Source organism: Myotis brandtii, unplaced genomic scaffold (assembly GCF_000412655.1).
Source record: "Myotis brandtii unplaced genomic scaffold, ASM41265v1 scaffold1171, whole genome shotgun sequence".
Taxonomy (NCBI): Eukaryota; Metazoa; Chordata; class Mammalia; order Chiroptera; family Vespertilionidae; genus Myotis; species Myotis brandtii.
The window spans coordinates 1,159,894-1,170,952 of record NW_005354055.1 but is presented as its reverse complement, the minus strand read 5'-3'; the positions used below and the strand labels follow the sequence as shown (position 1 = coordinate 1,170,952).

Here is an 11,059-nt window from a genome sequence, read left to right as displayed (position 1 = left end):
ATGCATGCAAGTCCTTTGGTTGATCTCTCCCCCTTACCCCCACCCTCTCTTACCTTCCCTCTGAGGTTTGAAGGTCTGATCGATGCTTCTCTGTCTCTGGATCTGTTTTTGTTCATCAGTTTATATTTTTCATTATATTCCATAAATGAGTGAGATCATGTGATATTTATATTGCTCTGACTGGGATATTTCACTTAGCATAATGATCTCCAGTTCCATCCATGCTGTTGTAAATGGTAAGAATTCCTTCTTTTTTTTTACTGCAGTGTAGTATTCCATTGTGTAGATGTACCACAGTTTTTTTTTTTTTTTTTAATTAAATCTTTTTTGTTCAGGTTACATTTGTTCCTCTTTTTTTCCCCCCCCTGACTCCCCTCCTCCCAGTTCCCGCCCCACCCTCCGCCCTCACTCCCCACCCACTGTCCTCATCCATAGGTGCACGATTTTTGTCCAGTTTCTTCCCGCATCTCCCATTCCCCTTTCCCCCCCAAGAATAGTCAGTCCATTCCCTTTCTATGTCCCTGATTCATTATAATCACCAGTTCATTCTGTACATCAGATTATTTATTCACTTGGTTCTTAGATTCACTTGTTGATAGATGCATGTTTGTTGTTCACAATTTGTATCTTTACCTTTTTCTTCTTCCTCCTCTTAAAGGATACCTTTCAGCATTTCGTATAATACTGGTTTAGTGGTGATGAACTCCTTTAGCTTTTCCTTATCTGTGAAGCTCTTTATCTGACCTTCAATTCTGAATGATAGCTTTGCTGGATAAAGTAATCTTGGTTGTAGGTTCTTGGTATTCATCACTTTGAATATTTCTTGCCATTCCCTTCTGGCCTGCCAAGTTTCTGTTGAGAAATCAGCTGACAGTCGTATGGGTATTCCCTTGTAGGTAACTGAGTTTCTTTCTCTTGCTGCTTTTAAGATTCTCTCTTTGTCTTTTGCTCTTGGCATTTTAATTATGATGTGTCTTGGTGTGGTCCTCTTTGGATTCCTTTTGTTTGGGGTTCTCTGCGCTTCTTGGACCTGTAAGTCCATTTCTTTCACCAGGTGGGGGAAGTTTTCTGCCATTATTTCTTCAAATAGGTTTTCAATTTCTTGCTCTCTCTCATCTTCTGGCACCCCTATTATTCTGATGTTGGTACGCTTGAAGCTGTCCCAGAGGCTCCTTACACTATCTTCGTATTTTCGGATTCTTTTTTCATTTTGCTTTTCCGGTTGGGTGTTTTTTGCTTCTTCGCATTTCAAATCTTTGGCTTGATTCTTGCGCTCCTCTGGTCTGCTATTGGGTGTAATATTCTTTATTTCCGACCGTGTATGCTTAATTTCTAGTTGTTTCTTTATCATAGCATCGAGGGTCTCATTAGTTTTCGTGAGGCTCTCCAAAAGTTTATTGCAAGCCCTCAAAATTGCGTTTTTTAGCTCTATATCCTCCATTTCTGTCATGTTTTTTTGTCTCCGCATTTTTTATGCTTTCTTGGTGCACCCCCTAGTGGTCTTTGTGCGCAGTCTTGTTCTAGTTGAGCCTTGATTGTTGTAGTTAATACTAGAGGGATTTGACCACCAGGCCGACTGGCTGTGTGAATCAGCTGTGTCTGCCGCGGAAAACTTCTGTCCTCTGGGGAGGTGCTAATCTAGCCTTTGCCTGAGGCGATCTGGCAAATGGCTCTGCGCAGGGCTTGGGCGGGGCGGGCTCAACAGGGCAGGGCGGGCGGAGGGAGCGGTTATGGCTGCTCTCAGTCCCGTTCCCAGAGGCTCTGCTTCTCAGAACCCCAGGAACCGCTGCAAACCTCGGAGCGAAAGCTGCCTTCCAACTGATGCCAGACAATCCCGCTTCTCCCGTTTGAGTCCGAGTCCCCAGAGATTCGCCCAGATCTGGAGCTCAGAGTCTGAGACTCCCCCTGACCAAAAACAACAACCGCGCCCTCAGCCACCAGCCCGCTTTGTGCGCGCACCTCCGCACCTGAGTATTTTCCACACTGCGCCTCCTCTGAGCCTCGGTGTGCTGTTATTTTTCCTTCTAGTTGAAGAGTCTCTCCTCAGCCAGCCTTCCTGTGGTTCTGGGTGATGTCTGTTCCGTCTTTTAGTTGTATTTTTGAAGTGGTTGTTTGCGGCAGCAGTCTCCGGTGTTTACCTATGCCGCCATCTTGGTCTCTGTCCTTTATATAAACTTTTAATACTATAGCCCATCATTAATGATTGTTGGATTTTATCATATTTGCTAGATTTACTCATTTTTTTGTGTTTCCAACGCTTAATACATAGTAAGTGCTTCTGTTCATTGGATGAATGGTAATCATATACTTCAAGAGCTGTAAAAGATCTTAGAGAGCCTTTAATTCAAATTTTCTGGTCTACAAATTTAATTAGGACCTGGTGAGGAGAATGGCCTGGCAAGAGTTGGTGAAGAGTAGACAAAGTTTATGAAACCTTTGGAATGAGTTAATTCATTTGTTTTTAACAGTTTCTACTTTTTCAAGGCACTTTTCATCTCTTCTCTCATTTTATTCTAATCTAAAGGATTACTCTAATCCTAAAAAATACGTTGAGATAGGTTCTATATAAAATACACATGATGTTTAAAAAGCCGCTAAAGATGAAGTACATTGGGTAAGGGTTACACAGTGAGTCGGGGACTAAATCACTTGAACTCTTAATGCCTAGTCCAGTGCTCTTTGTACTATATCCCAAGGCCTAAGGTTTGACTTTATCTAGGGGTAACATAACATTGTCCTGGGGAATAATTTATCTTCCAGGGGCTGTTAATTGCAGTCAGTTCAGTGAGGCCCTTAATCAAGGACACGTATTATTGTAAGTTATTGTGTGTGGTATTTAGTGTATTCTTTTGAGGCCTGAATGGTAGGCTTCCTGTTAGACCCTGGATTCTGTACTTTAAGAAAGGTAACCTTGCGAGAGCATTTGAAATCTTGCGTCCCAGCATGTGTCCTCAGTTTGGCTCAAATAAACTTTTATAAAAAAATATTTTTAAAAAGAAGAAAAAAAAGAAAGGTAATCTTATCACCTGGATAAATGGCACTAAAATGGTGGCCACCAAGAGACCATGAGCTGGAATGGACTGCCAGAAGAGAGCAATCCAGGTTTTATGAATCAGATTATTGGATTTTGTGTTACTCTTTGTCTCTAATTCCTATAGGCCCTTAGTAAAGTCTCATTTTAATATTCAGACCTGGTTTCATCTGTGCTATATGATATAAAGAAAAAGGTCCGATGCTCTTGTCCGGGCCCAAAGGGCCAATCATGGAGGTAGCAAGACAATTCAAGGCTGAAGTAAATCTTGGGTAGTCTTCAGGGCTCTTGAAGCTTTTGGTTCCAGAGCATGCCTTGGTTTTACTTTTGTTAATTCAACAGTTTCTTTAGAGGAGTTTCTTTTTGTTTTTGTTTTAATTGAAAAGTAAACCACGTATTAAAGAGTGGGAAAAAGAGCTAAAGGCACCTGAGGACTCAGGCTAAGATATTCAGAGGAAATGGAATGGTGCACATGGGAATACAATCCTGAGACTTGGTGACTGACAGCATGAGTCTAATGGAGAGACCAGACCAGGTAGAAGTATAAGGGTGAGGTGTAAGAAGAAGGCAGAATAAAAGAGATGGCTCTCAGACTTTCAATCTGGTTCATTTGGAGAGAAATGATAGCCTTGACAGGAATATGAAAATCCAAAAGGGCAATTTGAAGAGAAAATTTACTTCCGTGGTTTAGTAAGGATTCATTTTTGATCTTCTTAATTTTAAAGTCAAATTATTTGCAAATTTTATTTTGTCTCTCAAAAACAAAAGAACCCCCAAATAATTAAGTTGTTTTTTACTTGCTTATGAACCCCTGATAGAAAAAGTGTTCTTACTCTTGTTCAGTATGAAAACATGGAAATCTGTTTGCCTCCATGGAAATCACTGCTTCCAATCTGTTTACCTCTGGCTACTTAATTTGGCATTTTCAGAAAATAAGACTTCAACTACTTACAAGAAATGTAAAATATATTAATGAAAATGGAACATTTCCGTGAAAATGAAACATACCGTGTTAAATCTCCTTTATTTTTCAGGTCCCGGTATAGTCTATTTAATCCTGTACTTCTAGTCAGCTAAAATCTCATGAGAAAAACAGCATGCTTCCTTTTTAGAAAATACTGCAGTGCTCCAAGTTTTAAAAATGTTTTTATTGATTTTTAGAGAGAGAGAGGAGGGGCGAGAGAGAACGAGAGGGCGAGAGAGAGAGCGAGAGAGAAACATTGATCAGCTGATTGGCTGCCTTCCTTTGCATAATATTGCATGGGTAATATTGCATAGGAGTATCAGAAACTGCCTCATTGGAAACAAGAACTATTTAAATAAAAACCCGGGTGTAGGCTGCATCTGCACATGCACAGCATGATGAAGCACACTGAGACCAACCATGGGGACAGCTTCTGGCACTCACACCACAGGGATACATCTGCCACATGGACAGGAAAGCAAGGGTGGAGGAGGGAGTGAGGGGGAAGAGAGGAGTGTGGCTCAGTTCTGGTTCTGGAACTGATTGGCCAGCCAGTCCAGTCCCTCATAGAGCCCAGCCCCAGTGATGGCAGAGGTGGCCTGAAGGTACCAGTTCCTGTGGTGCAGAGAGTTCAGGCCCAGCTTGTCTGTGATCTCAGCTGCGTTCATGGCATTGGGGAGGTCCTGCTTGTTTGCAAACACTAGCAGGACAATATCAGTGAACTCCACCACCATCCGCATGAGCGCCTCTCTGGCCTCGTCCATGTGTTCTTGGTCAGTGCTGTCAACCACAAAGATGAGCCCTTGTCCGTTTGGGCAGCAGTGGCGCCACAGAGGCCGAATCTTGTCCTGGCTGTTTGCGTCCCACACGATAAAGCTGATATTCTTATACTTCACAGTCTCCACGTTGAAACCTATCGTGGGAATGGTGGTCAAGATCTCACCCAACTTCAGTTTGTACAGGATAGTGGTCTTCCCAGCACCGTCCAAGCCCACCATGAGAATACGCATTTCTTTTTTGCCAAAAAGGCCCTTGGAGAGGTTTGCAAAGATATTTCCCATGCTGTAGACCAGAGGGAGAGACACTGGTCAGAGAAACCTTTGGCAGCCACAGTGCTGCTGCTGCTGCTGCTGCTGCTACTGCTGCTCTGAGCCAGGCACTGGTTCTGTTTTGTCACTCTTTAGCAGATATTTGCTGACCCTTATTCTAATTCTTTTCATTGCTGTGACACTTTCACTGTCCCTACCAATTAACTCACTATTTAAAGTTCAAAGTCCAGAGCAAGTGACTGGTGCAGTTTCAATTGCTCTAGATTAGATGATTCGTCACCATCATCCTGGTTCAACTGAACTGTTTTACTAGACACTCCTCTGGGTGGCACATGGCTAGGATGATGAGCCAGGGGGCAAGGCACCTATCTATAAGGAGTCATTGCGGATCACTTCAGGGACCACTTCAAGATGTTTGGCCAGCACAGTACCTTGCACAACCTATCTCCCAGGCACAGAGCATCCTTCTTTTTGTCCCTGCAATTCTAGGAATCCAAGGGGAGTGAGATGGCCTGTGGAAACTCTGGGAATCTCTGGCTTTTCTTGGAAAGTTGGATTTCTCTCAACACTGCCCCATCATCCCTGATGAAGCAACAATTGTCTGGAACAATTTAAAGAGGTCTGTGCTCATCCAGCTCATTTCACTCTTTACTTACCTGACTCTTTAGGCAAATAAGCTTGAAACTCCTCCAGAGATTGGAGGCAGTGAGACAAATGGCAATAACTTGGCAGTGAGACACCTGAAGACTCAGGCTAAGATATTCAGAGGAAATGGAATGGTGCACATGGGAATACAATCCTGAGATTTTGTGATTGACAGCATGAGTATAGTTGAGATAAGCTAGAAGTATAAAGGTGAGGTGTATGAAGAAGGCAGAATAAAAGAGATGGCTCCCAGACTTTCACTCTGGTTCATTTGGAGAGAAATGACAGGAATATGAAAATCCAAAAGGGGCAATTTAAAAAGAAAATTTATTTCCATGGTTTAGTAAAGTTTTATTTTTGATGTTCTTAATTTTAAAGCCAAATTAATTGCAAGTTTTGTCTCTCAAAAACAAAAGAACCCCCAAATAATTAAGTTGTTTTTTACTTGCTCATGAACTCCTGATAGAAAAAATGTTCTTACTCTTGTTCAGTATAAAAACATGGACAGCCCACTCTCACCACTCGTGTTCAACATAGTACTGGAAGTATTAGCCATTGCAATTAGGCAAGAAGAAGAAATAAAAGGCATCCAAATTGGAAAAGAGGAAGTAAAACTGTCCTTATTTGCAGACGACATGATATTATACATACAAAACCCTAGAGACTCCATCAAAAAACTACTAGACTTAATACATGAATTTGGCAATGTAGCAGGATACAAAATTAACCCCAAGAAATCTGAGGCATTTCTATACACCAATAGTGAACTTTCAGAAAGAGAGATTAGAAAAACAATCCCATTTACCATCGCACCAAAAAAATTAAGATACCTAGGAATAAACTTAACTAAAGAGGTAAAAGACCTCTACTCAGAAAACTACAGGACATTGAAAAAAGAGATAGAGGAAGACATAAACAGATGGAAGAACATACCGTGTTCATGGATTGGTAGAATCAACATCATTAAAATGTCCATACTACCCAAAGCAATCTATAAATTCAACGCACTTCCCATTAAAATACCAATGGCCTACTTCAAAGATCTAGAACGAACTCTCCAAAAATTCATCTGGAACAAAAAACGACCCCGAATAGCTGCAGCGATCCTGAGAAAGAACAAAGTAGGTGGGATCTCAATACCAGATATCAAGCTGTATTACAAAGCCACTGTTCTCAAAACTGCCTGGTACTGGCACAAGAACAGACATATAGATCAATGGAATAGAATAGAGAGCCCAGAAATCAGCCCCAACCAATACGCTCAATTAATATTTGACAAAGGAGGCAAGAACATACAATGGAGTCAAGACAGTCTCTTCAATAAATGGTGCTGGGAAAATTGGACAGATACATGCAAGAAAATGAAACTAGACCACCAACTTACACCATACACAAAAATAAACTCAAAATGGATAAAGGACTTAAATGTACGACAGGAAACCATAAAAATTCTAGAAGAATCCAAAGGCAACAAAATCTCAGACATATGCCAAAGCAATTTCTTCACTGATACAGCTCCTAGGGCAGTTGAAACTAAAGAGAAAATGAACAAATGGGACTACATCAAAATAAAAAGCTTCTGCACAGCAAAAGAAACCATCAACAAAACAACAAGAAAACCCACTGCGTGGGAAAACATATTTGCCAACGTCATATCTGATAAGGGCCTAATCTCCAAAATTTATAGGGAACTCATACAACTTAACAAAAAGAAGATAAACAATCCAATCAAAAAATGGGCAAAGGATCTAAATAGACACCTTTCAAAAGAGGACATTCAGAAAGCCAAGAGACATATGAAAACATGCTCAAAGTCACTAATCATCCGAGAGATGCAAATCAAAACAACAATGAGGTACCATCTCACACCTGTCAGAATGGCTATCATCAACAAATCAACAAACGACAAGTGCTGGAGAGGATGTGGAGAAAAAGGAACACTTGTGCACTGCTGGTGGGAATGCAGACTGGTGCAGCCACTATGGAAGACAGTATGGAGTTTCCTCAAAAAACTGGAAATGGAACTCCCATTTGACCCTGTGATCCCACTTCTAGGAATATATCCCAAGAAACCAGAAACACCAATCAGAAAGGATATGTGCACCCATATGTTCATAGCAGCACAATTCACCATAGCTAAGATCTGGAAACAGCCTAAGTGCCCATCAGTAGATGAATGGATTAGAAAACTGTGGTACATCTACACGATGGAATGGAGGAGGCCGGACCTTCGCGAGCGCAGTGGGGGCGGCGGCGAGGGGAGGGTGACCTGAGAAACCGCACAAAGGCTCCCGCAGCCTCCCGGAAACTTCACGGGGCGCCTCTGCCCCCGCCGCCGCCCCGGAAGCGGAAACAGAAGTCCGCGCTCCCGCCCCCCTCCACTCCTCCTCCCGCCGCTGCCACGTTGCCGAAACAGAAGTCGACTCAGCTGCAGCCGCCTCCCCAGCACCACCCAGCCTCCGGGCCCTCCCCCCATGGCCAGTGGACAGCCTGGGGACCCCAAGTCAGCTGTTCGCAGAGGTCCCCCAGGATCAAGGGGACTGATGATTCCACCATTGCGGCGTCTCCCACCTGCTCCCCGGAGCAGAGGTCCAGTGTGGTGAGGCTTCGGCCCCAGGTTTCGCCCATATGGTCGCGGTTGGGGGGGGGAGGTGGTGGGCGGTCAGTGCTGAGCCTCCTTTCCTGGGCCGGACCAAGGTAGTCCCCCCAGGAGAAGCTTTCACGAAGAACAGACATCCTCGAAGGCTCAAGAGCTGGTCGCTTGTCAAGAAGACCTGCCCTCTCGAGGATGAACCCCAGGTTATGGACGACAAATCTAACCGCCCGGTCTGCCGACACTTTGCCAAAAAAGGGCGCTGTCGGTGTGAGGACCTCTGTGCCTTCTACCACCCAGGCGTCAACGGACCTCCTCTGTGAGCCTGCCTTCCCGGCAGAGCTGGAGGGAGCCCTCGAGACCCAGCGGCCATGCATTTCCCACCGCCCTCCGTCACCTACCCCATTTGGGATTCAGAGCTGTGTTTCATCCCTGGGGGGAGGTGGGCACTCTTTGTGCGGATCCAGCTTCCAGAGCCTCGCCTCCAGGCCCCCATCTCGGCTGCCTCCTGGGTCCTCTCCCCTCGCCACTGACGGCGGAGCAGGAGACGCGCTGGGGGCTGCCTCTCCTGCGTCTGTCCTGCAGCGCAGCCCGCTGCTGCCCTGAGTCCGGAGCCTGGAGCGGTTTCCTCCCCTCCTCCGGCTGCTTGTCTCAGGTCCCCCATGTGCGAACCCTGCCTCCTGTGTTGGCAGCTGCTCTGAGGAACTCCCAGGCTGTCTGGCCGGGGGTCAAGTTCGGATGACGGACAGTCCCTCCTGGAAGGCCGCTCGCCTGGGGGAGGCTTTCACGAAGAACAGAGACATCCTCGAAGGCTCAAAAGCTGGTCGCTTGTCAAAAAGACCTGCCCCCTCGAGGATGAACCCCAGGTTATGGAAGGTGAGGTCACTTGTTAATGCCTGTATACATCGGGTCCCCATCACTCAGGGCGACCAGGACTCTTCCCTGGTCCTTCTGAAGTGGGAGTCGCTCTGAATGTTTTTCTCCCAGGAGAAAGACTACCCTTCCAAAGTGCCTGGAAAGGGCGGAGAGCAGGAGGTCTGACTGCCCTCCTTTCTGTTACATTGTTTGCTTTCTCACACTTTAAATTGCCTTGTTTTCACTTGTTCACAGACAAATCTAACCGCCCAGTCTGCCGACACTTTGCCAAAAAAGGGCGCTGTCGGTGTGAGGACCTCTGTGCCTTCTACCACCCAGGCGTCAACGGACCTCCTCTGTGAGCCTGCCTTCCCGGCAGAGCTGGAGGGAGCCCTCGAGACCCAGCGGCCATGCATTTCCCACCGCCCTCCGTCACCTACCCCATTTGGGATTCAGAGCTGTGTTTCATCCCTGGGGGGAGGTGGGCACTCTTTGTGCGGATCCAGCTTCCAGAGCCTCGCCTCCAGGCCCCCATCTCGGCTGCCTCCTGGGTCCTCTCCCCTCGCCACTGACGGCGGAGCAGGAGACGCGCTGGGGGCTGCCTCTCCTGCGTCTGTCCTGCAGCGCAGCCCGCTGCTGCCCTGAGTCCGGAGCCTGGAGCGGTTTCCTCCCCTCCTCCGGCTGCTTGTCTCAGGTCCCCCATGTGCGAACCCTGCCTCCTGTGTTGGCAGCTGCTCTGAGGAACTCCCAGGCTGTCTGGCCGGGGGTCAAGTTCGGATGACGGACAGTCCCTCCTGGAAGGCCGCTCGCCTACTCTCGGGTCCCGTAGCTTCGCCGTCAGTCGCGTGGCTGTGATCGCTGCGCCTGGTGAACGCACCCCCGGAGCCGTTCTCAGTGTCCGTGGCCTGTCTGTGGCTTCTCCACACTAGAGTTTCTGCCAAAACCAGCGAGGCTCTTGGTGCCTCTCTGCTCTCCCCACCCCAACAGGGAGCACTGGGAACTCCCCGCGAGACGGCCTCCCTGGCCCCCCGTTCTTCTGGGGTCCCTTTTTCTGGGTTTGACACCGGCCCAGGAGGTGTGCTCTAAGCCGCTGGTGGGCCCACCCTCTTTCTCCACAGCCCTGCTCCTTAGCCCAGTCCCTGGGAGGCCACAGGCCTTCCGTGTGAATTCTGTGACTCTCCACCTGGACAGTCCTGCCGCCCTCTCCCCACCTCCGTCGCTGCTGCTGGTTGTTTTCTGTGAAAACGGCAATGAGTGGACTCAGTCTTGAACTGGCCCTGAGGACTGGTCAGGAGTTGTGTGGACAAGAGGGAGGGTGAGAGCCGCTGGAGAACTGAAAATGAATTTTGTTTCTTTTTAAAGTTTTTTACATTAGTAATAAATGCAGTGGAAACAAACAAACAAACAAGTTCAAAGTCCAGAGAGAGCAAGTGACTGGTGCAGTTTCAATTGGTCTAGATTAGATGATTCATCACCATCATCCTGGTTCAACAGAACTGTTTTACTAGACACTCCTCTGGGTGGCACATGGCTAGGATGATGAACCAGGGGGCAAGGCACCTATCTATAAGGAGTCATTGCGGATCACTTCAGGGACCACTTCAAGATGTTTGGCCAGTGCAGTACCTTGCACAACCTATCTCCCAGGCACAGAGCATCCTCCTTTTTGTCCCTGCAATTCTAGGAATCCAAGGGAAGTGAGATGGCCTGTGGAAACTCTGGGAATCTGGCTTTTCTTGGAAAGTTGGATTTCTCTCAACACTGCCCCATCATCCCTGATGAAGCAACAATTGTCTGGAACAATTTAAAGAGGTCTGTGCTCATCCAGCTCATTTCACTCTTTACTTACCTGACTCTTTAGGCAAATAAGCTTGAAACTCCTCCAGAGATTGGAGGCAGTGAGACAAATGGCAATAACTTAG

General features: G+C 46.5%; 2 protein-coding genes and 1 long non-coding RNA gene across 5 annotated transcripts in view; 2 read left to right on the top strand and 1 right to left on the bottom strand.

Moving 5' to 3' along the window:
* Positions 1 to 4,295: 4,295 nt before the first annotated feature.
* Positions 4,296 to 6,258, bottom strand: LOC102249674 (ADP-ribosylation factor 1). The gene has a single exon (XM_005858393.2). It carries the CDS (start codon positions 5,054 to 5,056, stop codon positions 4,517 to 4,519), a length of 540 nt encoding a protein of 179 aa, XP_005858455.1. The 5' UTR covers positions 5,057 to 6,258; the 3' UTR covers positions 4,296 to 4,516.
* Positions 6,259 to 7,901: 1,643 nt separating this feature from the next.
* On the top strand, positions 7,902 to 8,605 carry LOC106724102 (proline-rich protein 3-like). Its single transcript, XM_014530137.1, has 2 exons — positions 7,902 to 8,288; positions 8,387 to 8,605. The coding sequence occupies exons 1-2, from the start codon at positions 7,902 to 7,904 to the stop codon at positions 8,603 to 8,605; spliced, it is 606 nt and encodes a 201-aa protein (XP_014385623.1).
* Positions 8,606 to 9,509: 904 nt separating this feature from the next.
* LOC102250582 overlaps positions 9,510 to 11,059 on the top strand; it is a 17,634-nt gene continuing 16,084 nt past the window's right edge. For all 3 annotated transcript variants that reach the window (XR_313137.2, XR_001359856.1, XR_001359857.1), the window contains exon 1: positions 9,510 to 10,949. This is a non-coding gene — a long non-coding RNA (uncharacterized LOC102250582). The remainder of the gene's footprint in view (positions 10,950 to 11,059) is intronic.